The 21,136-nt window shown below is 42.2% G+C and overlaps 2 protein-coding genes across 4 annotated transcripts in view; both read right to left on the bottom strand.

Annotated features, from left to right (window-relative positions):
• The window catches only part of FERRY3 (FERRY endosomal RAB5 effector complex subunit 3), a 39,914-nt gene that overhangs the window by 18,000 nt on the left and 778 nt on the right, over nt 1-21,136 (bottom strand). For 2 of the 3 annotated variants that reach the window (XM_086402359.1, XM_086402360.1), the window contains exons 2-6: nt 19,440-19,638; nt 17,465-17,610; nt 13,899-14,080; nt 9,703-9,802; nt 9,486-9,607 (exon numbers count right to left, since the gene is read on the bottom strand). In XM_086402359.1, coding sequence (XP_086258485.1) covers nt 9,486-9,607; nt 9,703-9,802; nt 13,899-14,080; nt 17,465-17,610; nt 19,440-19,617 — 728 coding nt within the window. In that variant the 5' untranslated portion in view covers nt 19,618-19,638. Of the gene's footprint in view, nt 1-9,474; nt 9,608-9,702; nt 9,803-13,898; nt 14,081-17,464; nt 17,611-19,439; nt 19,639-21,136 lie in introns of all 3 variants that reach the window. The other variant, XM_086402361.1, reaches the window with a different exon arrangement.
• On the bottom strand, nt 1,997-8,910 carry LOC147372937 (testis-specific Y-encoded-like protein 1). Its single transcript, XM_086402363.1, has one exon. It carries the CDS (start codon nt 5,158-5,160, stop codon nt 3,865-3,867), a length of 1,296 nt encoding a protein of 431 aa, XP_086258489.1. The 5' UTR covers nt 5,161-8,910; the 3' UTR covers nt 1,997-3,864.

Below are 21,136 nucleotides of genomic sequence, written 5' to 3'. Positions count from 1 at the left end.
CCTGAGTTATATGTTTAAGTTTGAACTATAAAATTTCTAGAAGAAAATGTAGCAGAAAATCTTTGTGATCTTGAATTTTTAGATAAGACACTGCTCTTTGAAAGAAACTGATAAGAAAATGAAAAGACAAGCCACAAGGTGCTAGAACATATTTGTAAAACATATATCTGATTATACATTTGTACCAGAATACATAGAGAACTTTCACAACTCAATAATAAGAAAAAAAATAATAAAGGAGAGCTATGGCTAGAAGATCAGCCATAGCTGATCTGAAAATTGAAAAAATGTTCAGCGTTAGTAGCCACCAGGGGAACGCAAAGACACACAAAATGAGACCCCGCTACAAAACCCACCAGAATGGCTGAATACCACCACCAAGTGCTGACAAGGGTGTGGAGCGTCTAGAACCTCATACGTGGGCGGTGGGGATGCAAAACTGTCACAACCACTTCGGAGAACAGTTGGGCAGTTTCTTATAAGATTAAACACACCATGTATTCTATTTACTGTGTTACCCAGCAATCCCACTCCTAGGTATTTACATAAGAGAATTTTAAACATATGTCTACACATATTATATTATAAACATACGTCCATCCATATGTTCCAGCTTCTCTGTTGGCTCAGATGGTAAAGACTCTGCCTGCAATGTGGGTTACCTGGGTTCAATCCCCAGATCGGGAGGATCCCCTGGAGGAGGGCAACCCACTCCAGTATTCGTTCTTGCCTGGAGAATCCCATGGACAGAGGAGCCTGGTGGACTACAGTCCACGGGCTTGCAAAGGGCTGGACACAACTGAGCGACTGACTTTCATTTTCACTTTCATGACTATACAAAGACCTGTATGTAAATGCTTCAGTCACTTCATTTATAATTGCCCAAATCTGGAAACACTTCAAATGTCCACCATTGGATAAACAAAAAAATAACAGAGCAACAAAAAGGGAAGAACCACTTATAATGGCAACAACACGAGTGGGTCTCAAAAGGGTTGTGTTAAGTGAAGGAGTGAGACATAAGCTGCTGCATACAGTTTGATTCCATTTATATGAGAAAATAAAAATTACAGGGACAGAAATCAGATCAGGTTACCACAAGCTCGGCAAGCAGAAGGGGGGTTAATATAAATGGATAAAAAGGAAATGCTATGTCTTGACTGCAGGGATGACTTCATGACTAAGTCTGTCAAAACTCATCAAAATGCAAATCTAAAACAAGTGACTTTTATACAATTTACCCTTTAATAGACCTGATTTTAAACAAAAAGGCAAAAATAAATGAATTTTAAAAACTGGTCAATTTCATACAATTCCATATGTAGTTACGCTGAAAACAGGTTTCTGCTCCCCCAGGAAATCTACCAAAAAGGAAAGCAAGCTAACAAAGTCACAGTAAAAATACTCTTTCCTAGGAATAGTTGATTTTTTAAAGCAGCAGCAGTGAAAGGTCAATATTTATACAATGGAACTGATCACACAGAATGAATTTCTGAAACTATAGTAGCAAGTGAAAGTGAAAGTCGTTCAGTCGTGTTCGACTCTTTGCGACCCCATGGACTAGTGCGTAGCCTTTCCCTTCTCCAGGGGATCTTCCCAACCCAAGGACTGAACCCAGGTCTCCCACACTGCAGGTGGATTCTTTACCAGCTGAGCCACAAGGGAAGCCCAAGAATACTGGAGTGGGTAGCCTATCCCGTTTCCAGCAAACCGGGGTCTCCTGCATCAAGAGATATTTTTGGTAGCAAGGGGTTTTCTGAGCTTCCATTAGGTCAGTGATTTTCTGCCTTTTTGACCACAGTACAGAGTACATACTTAATATTTTACATTTTGTTCAATACACACATGTGTAATGCACTGATGTCTTTTCCCCTAGTCTACTCTACTCAGATCTGTTCCATTCCATTCCATTCTACTATTAATTTTATCTTTTTTTTTTTCCAGCAAGTAACATGCTTTTATTTTACCATCATGCGTATAAAGAAAGACAAATATATCAATGGTACACTTTTAATTTGACAGAGCAGCTTCACAAGTATTTATGCTATTTAGGAAAAGACACATGAATTACTAAGCTGTTAACCAGGCAAATTATCAAGACAGACAATTAAGCCACATATTTTTAGTAGGCTACTTTTTCATGAAGACAACAATTTCCAAAGTATTAAGAATATGAAAAGAACAAGTGACACAGATTATATTTCTAAGCATACAGTTTAATTATTAACAGAAACAAGCTGAAATTCACTACGATATTCATTTAGGTGTTTATATCATACAGAGATACAGCACATTTTTCCAAATGTTCTCAACTGAAAGCAAAATAAAGCCTGTATAGCTCAATTTTCCCAGTAAACAGAAACAAGGAAAATAACACGATTTTACTAAATACTAGTGAAATAAAGCATGCAGTACTAACCCTCCTTATAAATTAAGTCAAACGAAAACAAGTGAAAGCACTCAGTTGCCTTTTTTACAAAACTCTTTTTTAGGTAATGTACTTAACATTCTAACCCCCTTCAATTCTCACGTGTTAATCCTGGGAAAAGAACCTCTTCTCCCATCACCACTGACAGACAAAGAACCTCCTTGAAGACTCTCCATCTTAATTTAAGGCCCAATTTTAACCTGGCTCATTTTTGCCTATCTGTGGTCTGTTCAGTTTCTCCTGTTTTGGGCACCCATCACAATATCTTCTTCCATCAATTATGGCCTAGATAGTACTTTTCATTTCATCTAAATCTGTCTCCCTTTAAATCCTCTAGATGTTGCTAAAGTGGGTGGAGGATGCAGAAGAGAGCAGAAGAATATAAGAGCTCTGGCAATCTATTAGACAAGACAGCCTGTTCCTTGAAATAATGGAGAGCCAAATTAAAAGACCTGATTTGCATACGCTTATGAGCTAACATTTAAGACAGGAGAGAGACAACGGAGAAGGTGTACTGCCACTCTGGCGCTTAATTACGCTCAGGATGAAAAAAGGAGGCACAAAGAGGTACCCAGCTTTTGGGTGATTCACTAGAGACTGAAAAAGCCTGGTACTTTGAATGGACACCATCTTTAGGCCAACGTGCCATGAGAAGTCTAACTTGTCACCTCAACCACTTGCCTGACAGTTATTAGGGTTCTGCATGATGGGAGCAGAGGAAAGGGAGGTGGGGGCGGGGGATGAGGAACAGAGGATAAGTCTTTTGGGAAAAATGGAAGGGTCTTTTGAGTGCTGGCAGGAAACCTGGAGATTGTTTACCAGAAACCAGAGTGGGGCTGACAAAGTTCTAGAAGACGTCCATCCAGTAGATAGCAGTCAAGGGAACAGCCGGTAGCAGGCAGCGATAGTAGGTGACCAGAGGCGCAAGAAGAGCAATGGAGTCACATAAATCACACAGGCCCAGTGGCCCACTGCAGTTCTCCCTTGATATCATTAATGCCCGGTTATCTACAGGGCATATGCCTGTGCTGTGGAGACGGATGGGTAGAATGGCCTCCTAGACAAATACCTCCAGGTACAAGAGGCAAACCGGAGGCTCTGGGAACTAACAGGGTCCAAGGAGTGCAGATAAAGACTATGCAGTTTACAGCATCACAAGCTTACTCAGGAGTGGTATGAGTCACGGGCCATGCAGCATGTGATATCAATGCAGGAAAGCACGAAGGCCATGTGCAAGTGAAGGAGCATGGCCATGACTGTCTCAATCCTGAGGCTGAGAGAAATGAATGTCCAGAGAAAAAAGGCTCCAGAAATGTCAGAGAAAAAAGTGGGGTTGAGAGGGGTGGTTAGAAGACATATCCGTATCTGTTGCCCAAACACAGGTCCATTAAGAGGCGAAAAGGGACCTTGTACAGAAACCTTCCCAATGGCAAAGTTTAACCAGACTGGAACCCGAAGGGCCTGGGGATTTCCACGGGCTCCCTTACTGGGCGACGTCTGGCTCTACGGACTCCTTCACGCAGCAGGTAGTATTGCAGTGGATCTGGCCACAGGTCCTCTTTGATAATTTCAGCAATCCTGTCAGACTCTGGAAGGCTGTGGTCTGAAAACCAGGTGAAGAAATTGCACACGACCTCTTGGTTCCTGCGAATGAAGGACTGGGGTTCATGGCCCCGGCGCCATATGATTGGAGTGGAAAGAGACACTACTCGGCCAGAGGCTCTGACCTCATATTCTTTGACAATCAGCTGGTTTCGAAAATACGGGTTTCTCCGAAAGAAGAACTTGAACTTGCAGCCTGTTCGCGGGTGTCTGAGCTCCTTCACCTCCAAATTAGTTATGTATCTTAACATCTCTGCATCTTGGCCTCTAATCATGGGAGACAACTGGGGGTGGTTCCGAAAGGCAGTGACCCAGAAGCCCGGGATATTCTGAATGATGTAGTTCCTCCGCTCCAGGTAGTGTCGACGCATCCACCCGAATTTATGCTCTAGTTGTTGAAAGGCCCGGTCAGCCTGAGCGTTCACAGTGTCCAGTTCCAGCTGGATTGCCTCCAGCGGGTTCATGTGGAGATCCATACGCAGAGGCCGGTGCCCCGCCTCCTCCACCACTCTGTTCTCCACAATTTCTATTTCTTCACCGACTGGCCTCTCCTCCACCTCCATTCCCTGCTCCATTGCTTCCTCCTCCTTCGCTCCTTCCTTCCCCACCACCTCCTCATCCACTGCGACCGAGAAGACGGGGCCGTCTTCAGTCTTCACTTCCTCAGCTTTCGCCTCCGCCATCAAGTCAGACCCCAAGTTCTCTGCGCCACAAGTTTCTAGCGGCTTCTCCTGACTCAAGCCCAGCGGCTCTCCGGGCTGACGGCCATTTCCCAGGCTGTCGTCCGTTGCCAGGGACCCAGACGCCATTTCCAGACCCTCCGTAGGTGGAGCCGGCTCTAGCCTCGCTTCGGGCGCTACGTAACCGCCGTCCCCGCCTGCTCGGATCTGGAATGTACTGGCACAGCCTGGATCTGGGGGAGCAGCTGGGGGTGCGTCTTCCTCCTCTGGAAGCTGGGGTGGTGGGAGCGTGACGGCCTCGAAATACCCCTCACCCGTCTCTGCCATCACCTGTGACGCCTCTGTTTTCAGGCACCGGGAAGGGTCCGGAGCTCCGGCGGCACAGTCGGATGTGGCGAGGCTGTGGGTTTCAAGGAGAGGGGTCCTCTCGCCCCCGTCTGGGCTGCTCATGTCAGCAGCACTCAGATAAACCGAAGGCCAACGTCTGTTTTCCTCTCAGAAGCCGCGCTCGACGAAAACTGGTCGCTTGTACCACTCACTCTCTAATCTCTCTATTATTTCTCTATTATTATTTTTAAAGTTCAGTTGGAAAGCAAAGGATCTACCTTGGTTCCTGGCAGACTACAAGCAGCAGTCTGAGAAACACCACTGGACCTTATGGCATATTGTCTATATGGGACAGGATGTTCCCAGCCTGTCCCCGATATCTCTTTTTGTACTGAGTTTAGCACTTTTTTCATTTGAAATGAAGAGTATATACATGTTGGTGTCCAGGGGGTTATCCCATTTCTAATTATAAAAAATTGTTTAAATGTTTCTAAGGTATTGGGGAAAACAACACCACAAATGAAAGATGATAATAGGAGGTGATAATAGATAGCATCAGGTAAACAGCTTAATGATAAGACTCATAAGCCTGTCTATACACCCATCCCATAAGTATTTCTTTACATGCCTGTATCAACAGGGACTATGCCAAAGCCTTTGACTGTGTGGGTCACAATAAACTGTGGAAAATTCTTCAAGAGATGGGAATACTAGACCACCTGATCTGCCTCTTGAGAAATTTGTATGCAGGTCAGGAAGCAACAGTTAGAACTGGACATGGAACAACAGACTGGTTCCAAATAGGAAAAGGAGTTCATCAAGGCTGTATATTGTCACCCTGCTTATTTAATTTATATGCAGAGTACATCACGAGAAACGCTAGACTGGAAGAAACACAAGCTGGAATCAAGATTGCTGGGAGAAATATCAATAACCTCAGATATGCAGGTGACACCACCCTTATGGCAGAAAGTGAAGAGGAACTCAAAAGCCTCTTGATGAGTGGACAGTGAAAAAGTTGGCTTAAAGCTCAACATTCAGAAAACGAAGATCATGGCATCCAGTCCCATCACTTCATGGCAAATAGATGGGGAAATAGTGGAAAGAGTGAGAGACTTTATTTTTTGGGGCTCCAAAATCACTGCAGATGGTGACTGCAGCCATGAAATTAAAAGACGCTTACTCCTTGGAAGGAAAGTTATGACCAACCTAGATAGCATATTCAAAAGCAGAGACATTACTTTGCCAACAAAGGTTCATCTAGTCAAGGCTATGGTTTTTCCTGTGGTCATGTATGGATGTGAAGAGTTGGACTGTGAAGAAGGCTGAGCGCCAAAGAATTGATGCTTTTGAACTGTGGTGTTGGAGAAGATTCTTGAGAGTCCCTTGGACTGCAAGGAGATCCAACCCGTCCATTCTGAAGGAGATCAGCCCTGGGATTTCTTTGGAAGGAATGATGCTAAAGCTGAAACTCCAGTACTTTGGCCACCTCATGCGAAGAGTTGACTCATTGGAAAAGACTCTGATGCTGGGAGGGATTGGGGGCAAGAGGAGAAGGGGACGACAGAGGATGAGATGGCTGGATGGCATCACTGACTCAATGGACGTGAGTCTGAGTGAACTCTGGGAGTTGGTGATGGACAGGGAGGCCTGGCGTGCTGCGATTCATGGGGTCGCAAAGAGTCGGACACGACTGAGCGACTGATCTGATCTGACCTGATCAACAGGGAGCAAGACCATCCCCAAGAAAAAGAAATGCAAGAAGGCAAAATGGCTGTCTGAGGAGGCCTTACAAATAGCTGTGAAAAAGAAGAGAAGCGAAAAGCAAAGGAGAAAAGGAAAGATATACCCATTTGAATGCAAAGTTCCAAAGAATAGCAAGGAGAGATAAGAAAGCCTTCCTCAGTGATCAGTGCAAAGAAATATAGGAAAATAATAGCATGGGAAAGACTAGAGATCTCTTCAAGAAAAACCAAGGGAACATTTCATGCAAAGATGGGCTCAATAAACGACAGAAATGGTATGGAACAGAAGCAGAAGATATTAAGAAGACGTGTCAAGAATACACAGAAGAACTGTGCAAAAAAAATCTTCACCACCCAGATAATCACAATGGTGTGATCACTCACCTAGAGCCAGACATCCTGGAATGTGAAGTCAAGTGAGCCTTAGGAAGCATCACTACAAACAAAGCTAGTGGAGGTGATGGAATTCCAGTTGAGCTATTTCAAATCCTATAAGATGGTGTTGTGAAAGTGCTGCACTCAATATGCCAACAAATTTGGAAAACTCAACAGTGGCCAAGGGACTGGAAAAGGTCAGTTTTCATTCCAATCCCAAAGAAAGGCAATGCCAAAGAATGCTCAAACTACCGCACAATTGAACTCATCTCACACACTAGTAAAGTAATGCTCAAAATTCTCCAAGCCAGGCTTCAGCAATACGTGAACCAGATGTTCAAGCTGGTTTTAGAAAAGGCAGAGGAACCAGAGATCAAATTGCCAACATCCGCTGGGTCATTGAAAAAGCAAGAGAGTTCCAGAAAAACATCTACTTTATTGACTATGCCAAAGCCTTTGACTGTGTGGATCACAATAAACTGTGGAAAATTCTTCAAGAGATGGGAATACCAGACCACCTGACCTGCCTCTTGAGAAACCTGTATGCAGGTTAGGAAGCAACAGTTAGAACTGGACATGGAACAACAGACTGGTTCCAAATAGGAAAAGGAGTACGTACGTCAAGGCTGTATGTTGTCACCCTGCTCATTTAATTTATATGCAGAGTACATCATGAGAAACGCTGGGCTGGATGAAGCACAAGCTGGAATCAAGACTGTCAGGAGAAATATCAATAACCTCAGATATGCAGATGACACCACCTTATGGCAGAAAGTGAGGAAGAACTAAAGAGTATCTTGATGAAAGTGAAAGAGGAGAGTGAAAAAGTTGGCTTAAAGCTCAACATTCAGAAAACGAAGATCATGGCATCCGGTCCCATCATTTCATGGCAAATAGATGGGGAAATAGTGGAAAGAGTGAGAGACTTTATTTTTCTGGGCTCCAAAATCACTGCAGATGGTGACTGCAGCCATGAAATTAAAAGACGCTTACGCCTTGGAAGGAAAGTTATGACCAACCTAGACAGCCTATTAAAAAGCAGAGAGATTACTTTGCCAACAAAGGTCCATCTAGTCAAGGCTATGGTTTTTCCAGTAGTCATGTATGGATGTGAGAGTTGGACTGTAAAGAAAGCTGAGTGCCAAGAATTGATGCTTTTGAACCGTTATGTTGGAGAAGACTCTTGAGAGTCCCTTGGACAGCAAGGAGATCAAATCAGTCCATCCTAAGGAGATCATTCCTGGGTGTACATTGGAAGGACTGCTGTTGAAGCTGAAATTCCAATAGGTTGGCCACCTGAAGCAAAGTGCTGACTCATCTGAAAAGACCCTGATGCTGGGAAAGATTAAGGGGCTGGGGGAGAAGGGGACGACAGAGGATGAGATGGTTGGATGGCATCACTGACTCAATGGACATAAGTTTGGATACTCTGGGAGTTGGTGATGGACAGGGAGGCCTGGCATGCTGCAGTCCATGGGGTTGCAAAGAGTCGGACACGACTGAGCAACAGAACGGAACTGAACGGAACTGCTCAAGAGCTAGACACTTGACAGAGATCTGGGGATTACAAGAGCAGAAAAAATAGACATGGTTTTTTACCTTCAAGACAAGATAAGTAAGGGAGAAGGACATTATATAAATAAAATGCTATATCTAAATGTTTACAGCACACACTAGAAAATCCTGAAAACAGGATTATTATACTGTACTAAGTATATCTCCAATAGAATATACTTTAAGCTTTGAAAAAAGAAAGAAATTCTCAAAGGTGAGTACACAGCCAGGAAATAACAGGCAATATAAGAAACACAGTGCATTTAGCCCATAAGGGACCACACAAATTATGAATTATAGAAAGTCTTCTTCTTCGTTTTGTACCCTGTACGTGCTTCTATTACTGCACATATCATTGTGTACAGTACTATTTACAGGCCAGTCTCTATAGAATATAAGCTCCCCACAGGCAGTTCTTGTTTTTCTGCTTAAAGAGTGCTTGGCATTTAAGATGCATTCAACCACTGTGTACTGCATTGAAAGGAAACCAATTTAAAAAACACAGGAGACAGTAGTCAAGGTATTTAGGTATACATACCCACAAGATTTATAAAGCTAAGTTCTAGGTGGAGAATCACCTTTGTAAAACATCCTGCCCCACATAATCCACATAAAGTCTACAAAATGAAAGGTGTTAAAAAAAGCATATAGTTATCTTGAATTTTCATTGGTGACTTAAAAATATCTACAACTAAAAAGGTCCAATTTCACAATAAATACAAACTGTTACTGATAACAACTTTTTATCTCATAAAAGCGATACCTGATTAATACCTGAGGGAGCTGTTGTTGGGATTTTTTAGGTCTTGATGAAGTTTAATTACCCATTCCTGATACTCTTGTTTTTGAATGGCAGTCGATTGTTTTAATTCATTGGACCACTTATTTTCTAAGTCCTAAAAAGAGACAGTATACCAACTAGTTAATTTTTTTTTTTCTTCACAAAAATAAACAAAGGCACTCTGAAAGTCATTATATATACCTCACTTACCTGCTGGGATTCGAAATGCTGAGCAGCTAGGGTGTTCACATCTTGGTCCGTCAGTGACTTTCCCAACTCCTGCATCACTTTTTCCATTTCAATACCTTGTCTGAAACATAAATAAGTAGATTGAATACAGTCATCACATTTTAAAGGTGCAGAACCACTTTAGATTCATGGAATAACTGCTACGAAGTGCAAAGAACATTTTCTTCTTATAGGAAGGTGCCCAGGAATTGCAACAGTACTGTCTGGAAAGCAGTCTGAAGCCTTGGCAATGGACAGGTGGAAACAATGATGCTAACATCGTATAGTATACATAACATCACGTGTGTAGTTAAGTGGGAAACTAAATTTAGTACATAAAGGAGAACATTCAGAATCCAGGAGATAGTTCAATTTCCATAACTAATATTGAAAAGTCCAGAGCCTTTTTCACTTGCAGATTTTCACAAAGAAGATACTCCGCAATTCAGCTCAAAGTACATTTTTTATTCCTCTGAATGTGAGTTAAAGTGACTTCAACCTTCAAATCACACGTTATAATCAGAAGCTGCCAGTTAGGTTCTAAGAATCAAACTGGTATTAAGTCACAGCGTTCCGTTTCTAGAGGAATGTGAAATACATTCTGAAGATACATTTTAGTCTTAATTTATCCAAATAAACAATGTGCGGAAATTAAAAATGGTATTTCCCCATGAGAAAAACGAATGGTGCTACAAGTTCAGACAGTGGTTATTTAGGAGGAAACAGGTGGGAACTGCTGGATGGGTAGGAGGGAGGCTTCTGCAGGCTGGAGATCACCTCCTTCTTCATCTGGGAGAGGAGCACACTGGTGTGCTTACTTAGTGGAAGCTTACTGAACTGTATACCTACAGTTTATTGCCTTTTTATATGTAGGTTATATTTTAATAAATAAGTTGATTAAAACCTCTCTAATAAAAATGTATTAATCAAGTTTGTTCTAAAACACATTTCAAACAAACTTGGAAGCAGTGAAACAGACATGAACTAAAGGACTTCACTATCATTTTAGTCAGTTGACGTAAATTGCTCTTAAAAGAGAAACTGTACTTACTTCTAAGACCTGATTAACATACTTAAATGTATATCATAAATGAAACTCATTCGTATGTTATATTTTTATACATCTCAATGTAAACCTTCTGGTATCAAATATTCAGTACTACTTAATTCCCACTTAATGATAATGCAGGTGACCTCACTAATTTTTTAATAATTACTAGAGGTCAGGTGAAGATAATGCTTGCAAGTAAGATTTTTATTAAAACAGAAATAACTGCTAAGCATTTATAATTACAAACTTTGATACAATATATTAATATTTTACATTACACATGTTCCCTCTAGTGGATAAAAAGTATCACTGCCACTTTAAAGTTTCAAAGAACTATCTTGAATCTGGTTTGCTAAAAAGAGGGAAATTTTCATTCAGGAAAAAGAAAACTAATAAATAACAATTCAACAAATAAAACTTCAGGAACATTTATTTCACCCTAAATGTGTTAGAAGTGCAAGTACAGTTAATGATATAACATTTATGTCTACGGTTAAGATGAAAGAAAAATTTATTATATGAAATACTATGTAGTGGCTCAGGATGTCTGTCATGATGATTCTGACAACCTGTACGTTATCTTGAAGACATTTAAGAAAAAAGATCATTGTAACTGTGTTGATGTTGTATTGAGACAAATTCTTTTAAAGATGTAAAATGGGATTAAAATGAAAGGAGAGATGAGAAAATGCGTCACTTCTACTCATAATTAGATAAATGAATTAAACACCAAAATTTTGGGTGAACTTCCACTAATGAATTCCAACTTACTATTAGTTATACGATTCAACTTTGCAAAAAATATTACCTGCCTTGAAGAGAACATGGTTTATTTTTATTTATTAAGCTGACAGTTTGGACACGTGAAAAACTATGAAACTGTTCTTAAAATAAATGTTTGCAAACATTTTTAAAGTCTTTATTGAACTTGTTACAATAGTTATGTGTTTTATGTTTTGTTTTTTTGGCCATGAGGCATGTGAGATCTTAGTTCCCCAACCAGGGTTCCAACCTGCACCCCCTGCATTTGAAGGTGAAGTTTCAACCACTGGACAACCAGGGAAGCCCCAAATGCATTCCATTATTATCTGTATGTTTGGGGGTGGGCAAACAAAGCCCCGTCAAGAAGTCTGGCCAAAGGACATTTCAAAAAATAACATAAACCAAAACAAATCCCTATTGAAAAACTATCCTGTAACAGAAAAATATATATATAAAGTACCAGTAAATGCTGATAATTAGTAACTTAATGCAGTTTCCAAAAAAACTGAAGGGTTAAGTGGAATAAGAACCTTCTTCCAACTTAGAAAAAAGAACAATTATAGAACAGTGATGGCCAGAGATGAAATTTTCTGGGAGGTGGAGTGAGCAGGCAGCAAAGAGAACCACAGCTCAGAGCAACTCAGCTGCTGACTGAAAGCAGGAGCGAGCGACAGCCACTGACGTGAACCACAGATGCCGAGCTGTGCATTTTTTAATATCCCTAAACAGGTTGGAGAAGACTCTTGAGAGTCCCTTGGACTGCACGGAGATCCAACCAGTCTATTCTAAAGGAGATCAGTCCTGGGTGTTCATTGGAAGGACTGATGCTAAAGCTGAAACTCCAATACTTTGGCCACCTCATGCGAAGAGTTGACTCATTGGAAAAGAGTCTGATGCTGGAAGGGATTGTGGGCAGGAGAAGGGGATGACAGAGGATGAGATGGCTGGATGGCATCACCAACTTGATGGACATGAGTTTGAGTAAACTTCGGGAGTTGGTGATGGACAGGGAGGCCTGGCGTGCTGCGATTCACGGGGTCACAAAGAGTCGGACACGACTGAGCGACTGAACTGAACTGAAGTGAAACACGTAGAACGAGTGTAGGCCCAGAAAACCTAAGACCTGAGAACAGATTCAGAATGAGAGGAAGATTGTATTATCTGAAGCCCCAGTGGGGAAAAAAATCAAACAAATGAAGTTCAACAGAAGGTAATTAGTGTTGGGTGATGAGCACCATATTTTAAAAACTCTAATCTGTATTTCACACTTATTTTCAAGTATGTTCACAGTATTCCATGTGTGCATGCTTAGTTGCTTCAGTTGTGTCTGACTCTTTGCGACCCAATGGACTGTAGGCCACCAGGGTCCTCTGTCCATGGGGTTCTCCAGGCAAGAATGAATACTGGAGTGGGTTGCCATGTCCTCCACTAGGGGATCTTCCCGACCCAGGGATCAATCCGACATCTCCTGAGTCTCCTGCATTGCAGGCAGATTCTTTACTCACAGAGCCACCTGGGAAGTCTGTGGACAATATTATTGGATATGAAATAAAGAACTAGAGGAAATCCATTTCTGCCTCAGTAAACTGGGGCAGTAACAGTAGGGTTGTGGATCAAATGAGACAGGGCATCTGTTAAGGACTGCATGTTCGTGGCCCCCCAGAGTACAAATGTTGAAACCCTAACCTTCACTGTGATGTTATGTGGAGGTGGGGTCTTTGGCAGGCAATTAGGTTGAGGTAAGCTCCAGAGGTTGGCATCCTCATGATGGAATTAGTCTGGAAGAAGGGGTGCTACTGTTCTCTGTCTATAGCAACATGCCAGGAGCGTGCATGGAGGAAAGGCTAAGGAAGCAATGTCAGGAAGGCACTGGCTACAAGCCAGGCGGTGGGTCCTCACCAGACACTGAGTCTGCTGGCACCGTGACCTTGGACAACTCAGCCTCCAGACTGTAGGAGATCAATTTCTGCTGTTTAAGCCATCCAGTCTGTGTTGTTGTTTTTTTTTTTTTTAATATAGTGGCCTGAATGAAGACAGCATCCAAAGCACTTTGCACAGGGCCTGGAACAAAGCTGACCTTCAGAAGAGATAAGTTCTTCCTCCATCAGAACTAAGAGTAGATAGAGCCATCATAATTCGTTTAGGTAAATCCCTTGAGGAGTTCTATAAACTAGGAGAACCTTACCTGCCCAGGTGAAATGAGAGATCGAAACACACAAGAAAATCACTTTCTAATGTTGAAGATGATTTTCTATTCTATTTTTCAGTTTTATTTAAAAAAAAAAAAGAGAACACGCTGTTCTATAGCCTGTCATTATTTGATGATGTAACATTTAACTACGGTAATGCAAGAACTAGGAAGTACCTCTCCCGTAACTTTTTCAGCTCCACGTCTCTTTCGCCAATGAGTTCAGAGATACTGACGAAGTAGTTGTGTTCCAAGTTTAGGAGAGTTTCAGAGGCTGGAGAATGGATGAGGTCATGGTACACATCCGCGAAGTCTTCATCCCAGCTGGGCTCCTCGGGCCTCGCATGCTCTAGTGTGGTCTGCGAGATGGGACCAGACATTCTTAAATCCTGATGCAGTGCTCTTGGTTAACACACTGCTAGAGAAGTGAGTATACTATGATTCCATTTCGGTACATCAAAGGACAGAAAGGCCCTCTATTTATGTGTTTACCGGTTACATAGGATTATCTGAGCATACACAAAAAATACGGAAAGAAGTGAACTCAGTTGTCAATGTGGGTTACCTGGAGGCAGGGATAAGGGGAAGGTGTTAATGTGAAGCAAGGGATAGAAGTGTCCATAATTTCAAAATAAAAAAAGAAAGGGTGATAAGTAAGCTCTCATTTCCATAAAACACACACACACATTTGAAGGGGCTGTTTGTAGCAGAGCGGGATTTTTAAGTACCTTACTTTGTATTCTAATGTGCCACGTGAGAGAATAACTTGCATATAGTAATTGTATCATCAGAAAAAAAGCTTTTCATTATTAAAAATATATTGATAAAAAAGGTTTTGTAGGCTATATATTTAGAGAATGAGCTTACCTATGTAATAACACTGCCCTTGATAACCCAATTCATTCATAGGATTTTACATCAAGATATACAGGCAAAACTTTCTTACTTTGAACTCAGGTATTGTTTTCTTCATAAAATGTAAGTCCCCTCAATTAAATGTATGAAAACAGTAGTTATCAAAATGATAAAGGGACTGCATAAACACTGAGAAGCAAACAAACAAAAAACCCAGAAACACGCAGAAGCAGCAAAGAGACACCCTGAGTGCACACACAAGCACGTCTGGGGAGACAGATGCCTGGCCCCAGACGCGTGCCATGACAACACATCTGACGCACACAGCGCCCTACAGCGGCAGAAAACTGACATGCTCCGAAGTCCCCCGCCAAAGGTCATACGATACAACGGCAAAGAGGAAATTACACAAAGATTTCAACATTTTTTCTATTTTTGATCTTTGCAACTAGACACCTGTAAAAGAGAACAATCTAAATTCTTCCCTTTTCTTACCAACGAAAATACCCCAAACGGGAATCTATGATAGGACTCAAAATAATAATGCCCCTTACATACAACAAACGGATAAATCATGGAAACAGGTATTCTGAACCGGGACAATCAGGTAAACTCTTCCCCTTGTTCCCTTTCACTTATACTTGGATCAACTCTAGGTCAGGAGGGGAGACTTATTAAGAGAATCAGCCGAATGTAGACAGTGGATTTCATCTGCCCCGCAACTCTGCAAACCCGGACCACGGTCTGATAACTTCTATGTATCCCTAGACCCAGCATCCCTCTAGGAATTATAACCAGTCTATGTGACTTAGGCTCTGTTCCAAATTCACTCCGGGCTTGGGCTGAAGTTGTGTAAGAAGGAGCCAAGGTCAAATCCGAGGGACCTGCTTGGCCATACATAACACCAGACATTCAGTAGCCCCACAAGGTCAGATCAGCTCATTATGTAACTGGCAAGCCTCAGTTTACAACTCAGGCTGGAGTGAGACTTGTGAATAGGGAGAAGCATCTTACTACACGAGATGCACCCAACAGAATTCTTACTCACCCTCAGTCAACCAGAACTCTGGCACCGAGTTTATACACTTCCTCCCTGTCCCACATCCTGAGACCAGCCTGGGCCACTTGGATGTCCTGGTGGATGATTCACTAAGGCCCTGCCTTCCAGTGTCCCTCAACGCTGTATTTTTAATAAGTTCTCCCCTTTGCCTGACACTCATTCCATATCCTCCCTGGGAACAGCTCAGCCACTAAAATTCAAACACTCAGTCACTGATTACAAACTCCAACTGAAACTTCTCGTTCAGCAGCTCCGAGGCAACTGGTTCTGCAGCCTCACCAGGACCTCCGCTTCACAATCTCCACTATCTGAGCTGTTGGCTCTCTCTCACTGCCCTTTCTTCCTGATAAAGCTTACAGTCAATCACTGTCTTGCCCACATCCTCCTTGCCCACCTAACAAAACCACATCGTATTCCTCTAGCTCCACCTGCAGTCAGGCTCTGGGGAGCCGCAGCAGAAAAATCACAGAAGTCCAGACCAAACCCTGTTATTTGCAAGCTTGTGGCTGGATGTATTGTTGTTTACTTGCTAAGTTGTGGCCAACTCTTTTGCGACCCCATGGACTGTGGCCCGCCAGTCTCCTCTGTCCATGGGATTCTCCAGGCAAGAATACTGGAGTGGATTGCCATTTCCTTCTCCAGGGGATCTTCCTGGCCCAGGGATTGAACCCATGTCCCCTGCATTGGCAGGTGGATGCTTTACCACTGAGCCACTGAGGAAGCTCTCTGTGCTGGTTACTAGTTAATAAAAGAGAAGAAGGCAGACGTTTCCAGGTGGATATTCAGATAAGCCAGGTAGGTCAACAGACAATTACAATAAAGGATCTAGTCAAGATTCTGTCTAGGTGTCTTCTCTTCTCAGTCTACCCTGGGCTACTCCATTGAGCAATGAATAATTTTTTAACATAAGCATGCTCCATGTATATGTGGGATATACTCATATGAAAAAATTCATTGTTTATCTGAAATTCTAGTTTATTTATTTATTTACGGCCACACCACACAGCATGTGGGATCTCACTTCCCCAACCAGGGATCAAACCCACAAGCCCCTGCATTGGAAGCACAGATTCTTAACCACTGGACCACCAGGGAAGTCCCTGAAATTCTAAGCTAAATGGGTGGCTGTATTTTTAATGACTAACTCTGGCCACCCTATGCTGGGTAGAAACACAAAAGCAGCGTCTCATTTCACAGGAACATTACAGCAAGCACTGCGTCCTGTGTGCTCACCTCGGTACCAAGAAGGACGCACACAAGCGCTGACACAGGGTGCGTACTACGGAGTAACTCTCTGTACACAGAGCACAGAGGTTCTACAGCTGCTCCAGTGTTACCCTGGCCATTTACACACCCTCGTCATTCTGCTTCAGAAACAAACACACACACAGAAAAAGCCATCAGATCTGTGTTACTTCAGGCTGGGCATGGAGGAAGCGGAAATGGGATGAAGGCAGTCAAAAGACACAAGCTTCCAGTTATAGTAAGTACTAGGCATGTTGTGTGCGATGTGATACATATAATGAACACTGCTGTATGGCACACATGAAAGGTAAGAGAACAAATCCTCAGCACAGGAGGAAACATTTTACTTTCTATTTCTTTAACTCTGTGTCTGTATGAGATGACGGATGTTCAGTAAATTTGTTGTGATAACCATTCCCTGATGTATGTATGTCAAATCATCATGCTGTACACCTTAAACTCATGCAGTGTCATATGCCAACTACATTCCCAACATCTCAATAAAACTGTAAGAAAAAAACCCAAACAAACACATCAGAGTCCAGAACATCCCTGAAATTTAGGGTCTTATCTACTTTCGTACCTCTGCATAGGCTTTGGCCCATGTGCTTGCCAGCTGATGGAGGTCAACTTCACCTGACTTCACAGCTTCCAGGGCAGCTTCGGCCTCTCTGTCATAATCTCTGAGGGATTCTTCTTCGATAAACTGGCTCAGAGCTTCTTTTAAGTCTGTAATATCGATAACAAATACCACCATTGGCAGACATAATTTGGGAACATTTTACCTGGCTAAGCATTCCAGTGTGACACTCCTGTCAAGCTTATACCCTTAAGAGCATGTCTAACTAACATAAATTCAGCTTAGAGGATCATTCAACTAATCTCACACTTATTTTTCTTTATAACCACAGGTTACTGAATGGTCAAAATTCTTAACTCTTATGTAATATAACCCTGATACTAATTAAAAACATTAATTTCTGAAGTCCTCATCTGAAACCGACTAGAGAAAAGCACATAAAGACCTTCTACAGAGGGAGGGTATGAAGCTTTCTGTATTTAAATGAGTTTCCTATATAACTTTCAAGGATATTATTGTTGTGTGTGTGTGTGCTCAGTTGCTTCAGTTGTGTTGAACTCTTGGTGACCCCATGGAATTTAGCCCGCCAGGCTCCTCTGTCCATGGGATTCTCTAGGCAAGAATGCTGGGGTGGGTTGCCATGCCCTTCTCCAGGGAATCTTCCTGACCCAGGGATTGAACCTGAGTCTCTTGTGTTTCCTGCCTTGCAGGCAGATTCTTGACCCACTAAGCTATGTGGGAAGGCCATATATTGTTACATTCTTCGAACCTGAAATACAACTTGAGTGATCGGAATATTAAAACTGATTTATTTCAGATGATCTACAATTCCAACTTCAGAGACACTAAAGACTGCTTTGAGGATGAGAAGATCATGGCTTTCATCTTGGGCACTTCCTTGCTCCCTCCCTCTCTCAGGTTGCTGGCCCTGGGGGAGACCAGCTGCAGGTATGGAGGTGAGCCTATGAAGAGGCCCCATAAGGCCTGAGAACAGCCTCACAAGTGACCTTGGAGATGATCTTGTGCTAGTAGAGCCTTCAGATGAGACTTTGGAGTCCTGACTGACAGTTTGGCTGGAATCCCATGAGAAATCCTGAGCGAGAGGCACCCATCTAAGTTACACTTGGATCCCTGAACCACAGTAATGGTAGCAAGATAATACATACTTGCTGCTTTAAAAAAAAAAAAACAAACAGATTAAAGAGCAGTGAGACAGAAACCAGGATACCTGTGCTCTGGTCTTGGTTCTGACACAACGTCTGTAACTCTGGACCAGAGAGTCTCAGTTGTTAGGATGCATCAGAGCTCCCTGGGGGGCTCACTGGAATAGATGCTGCATCCCAGTCCTAGAGTTTCTGATTCAAAGTGAATGCAGTGGAGCCCAAGAATACACACTTCAAACAGGTTCCCAAGTGATGCTGCTTGGGGAACAATTTTTGAGAACTACTGCCTTGGGCAAATTATTTAACCTTTCTAGGCACCAGTTTCCTTATTTGTATGATGAGATTATGCTAGAAAGTTTCCACGTATCCACAAATTCCCTTGTATCTCTGACTTTCTATGATCCAACATATTCTTAAGTAAAACATTTTCCCTTCTCTGTAGACAGAATGTAGACCTTTTAAAATGGCATAATACAGATGACTCTATGAAACTAATTTAGGTGAGCAAAGATTATTCAAAGATAGGTACCCCCTTCTCTTCCATGACATCTCAGAAACTGAGGACCAGATTGTTAAAAGAGCAAAACATTGAGCACATAACCAATGACAGCCGACATGCCTTATGAATCTATCTAGCTACACGAAGAGGTTACAAAATTCAATAGAAGAAAGATCTGGGGAACCTTTTTATTCTTGAAAGCTTCACATTTTGTGGTTGTTTCCAGTGCTTCTCAGGTTTATGCTAACATGAAACTTCTAATGACGGAGACCAAAAGAAAATAACGAAGTGATATTTTCCAAAAATCAGTCCTCACCTTTTTCTATAAAGCACGGTAAGTTGTGCAGCAGCATTAGACGTCCATGTAAATGACTGGCATTCTCTTGAACAGGAAATTTGAGGGGTACCCTCAGTTCAAAGCACTGACTTCCAACTTTGAATTTATACACAAATTCCCTCTCTCGGTTGCAGAATCTTTCTCTGTTTTTTTTCATCTTTAGCAGGATTCTAGAAAACTAACAACAAAAAATTCAGCCCGTTATTAAGTCCAAAAAAACTTACAATGTTTCCTTATTGCTAAGCCACTTCTGGACTTCCCTATAGCTCAGATGGTAGAGAATCTGCCTGCAATGCAGGAGACCCAGGTTCAATTCTGGGTCAGGAAGATCCCCTGGAGAAAGAAATGGCAACCCACTCCAATATTCTTGCCTGGAGAATCCCACTGACAGAGGAGCCTGGTGGGTTACAGTCCATGGAGTCACAAAAAGCCACTTTTAAGATGGCTCCCTACTCAGAGATTTTATTTGTCTGACACTCAGCTGATTATTCTTTTTTCCTACTTTTATCCCTTCATAAAAGTAGGGATGTTTTCATGATGAAAACAAAGTGCTTCTATTTAAATGAAAAGTCTCTCTTCAACTTCATACATGAAAAAAACTGCCCATTTAGCATTCCTAGGCAGGGTGGCTCAGTCTCTTGGTCATGTCTGATTCTTTGCAACCCCATGGACTATAGTCCACCACGCTCCTCTCTCTGTCCATGGGGTTTTCCCGGCAAGAATATTGGAGTGGGTTGCCAATCCCTCCTGCAAGGGATCTTCCTGACCCAGGGATCGAACTGGCATCTCCTGCACTGCAGGTGGGTTCTTTACCACTGAAGCACCTGGGAAGCCAAGATCCCTAGGCGGAGTTCTCACGAATCGGTAAGGATCATGTAGAGAAGAACAGAGAGGATTCTTTGGAAGAGATGCACGGTAGCCAGATACAGTTCATGAAATAGTTGATGAATATAAAGTCAAAGAAACAGATCAGGGATCGAGGCATCTTGAAGACCCTAGAGACTGTGGGCTTAAGATCTGATTGAGGGGTGGAGGGAAGGGAGGTGGTGCTGGAAAGATTTCTATATGGGGAGAAAATATACATAAAATGTACAGGATAGACCATAAAGCAAAGCAGACAACTACTGGGAAAGAAGAAATCTGGTCAGAAAGAACACATCAATTGAAGATTTCCTTATTAGCCCCCAAACAGGAGTCCTGTTCCTAGGCATTCCCCCATCAAATCAGCTTTCACACTATTCTCTGCACTGAAGTCAGAGTAATCTTTTTCAAGTGCATATCTGGTCATGCTAATTATCTGCTTAAAATCCTTCTATGATATTCCATTGCTTTTAGGATACAATACAAATTCTTTAACAGTTTCTCACCCCTGCTTATACCTCCAGACTCTTCTTTGGGGAGCTGAACCCCCCTCCTCTCCAACACACAAACTGACAAACTTTATTTTCAGTCATAGTGAACCTCTTTCAATACCACACCTCTCTTTCCACTTCCAATCTTTCTGAATGTTTTTCCTTTGCCTAGAGCACGCTTAGTGCTCTTCTTTCCTTGGCTTGTCTCAGATTAGATATGCCCCAGGAAGCCTTTTAACTTGTCGGACTGTCTTCATGTTTAATTAAATAATAAACACGAAGCATCTGGTAAACATAACATGACCAGTAAATGGAAGCTGGTAA

This window comes from Bos grunniens, chromosome 5 (assembly GCF_055505025.1).
Source record: "Bos grunniens cultivar Pamir isolate PY7600 chromosome 5, Bosgru_T2T1.0, whole genome shotgun sequence".
In the NCBI taxonomy this organism is placed as follows: Eukaryota; Metazoa; Chordata; class Mammalia; order Artiodactyla; family Bovidae; genus Bos; species Bos grunniens.
Note: the sequence above shows the minus strand (reverse complement) of the source record. Positions and strands in the feature narration are given on the sequence as shown.

Bases quoted from the DNA above. Each gene is read 5' to 3' on its own strand.
- LOC147372937 (XM_086402363.1), bottom strand. From the start codon at position 5,160: ATGAGCAGCCCAGACGGGGGCGAGAGGACCCCTCTCCTTGAAACCCAC.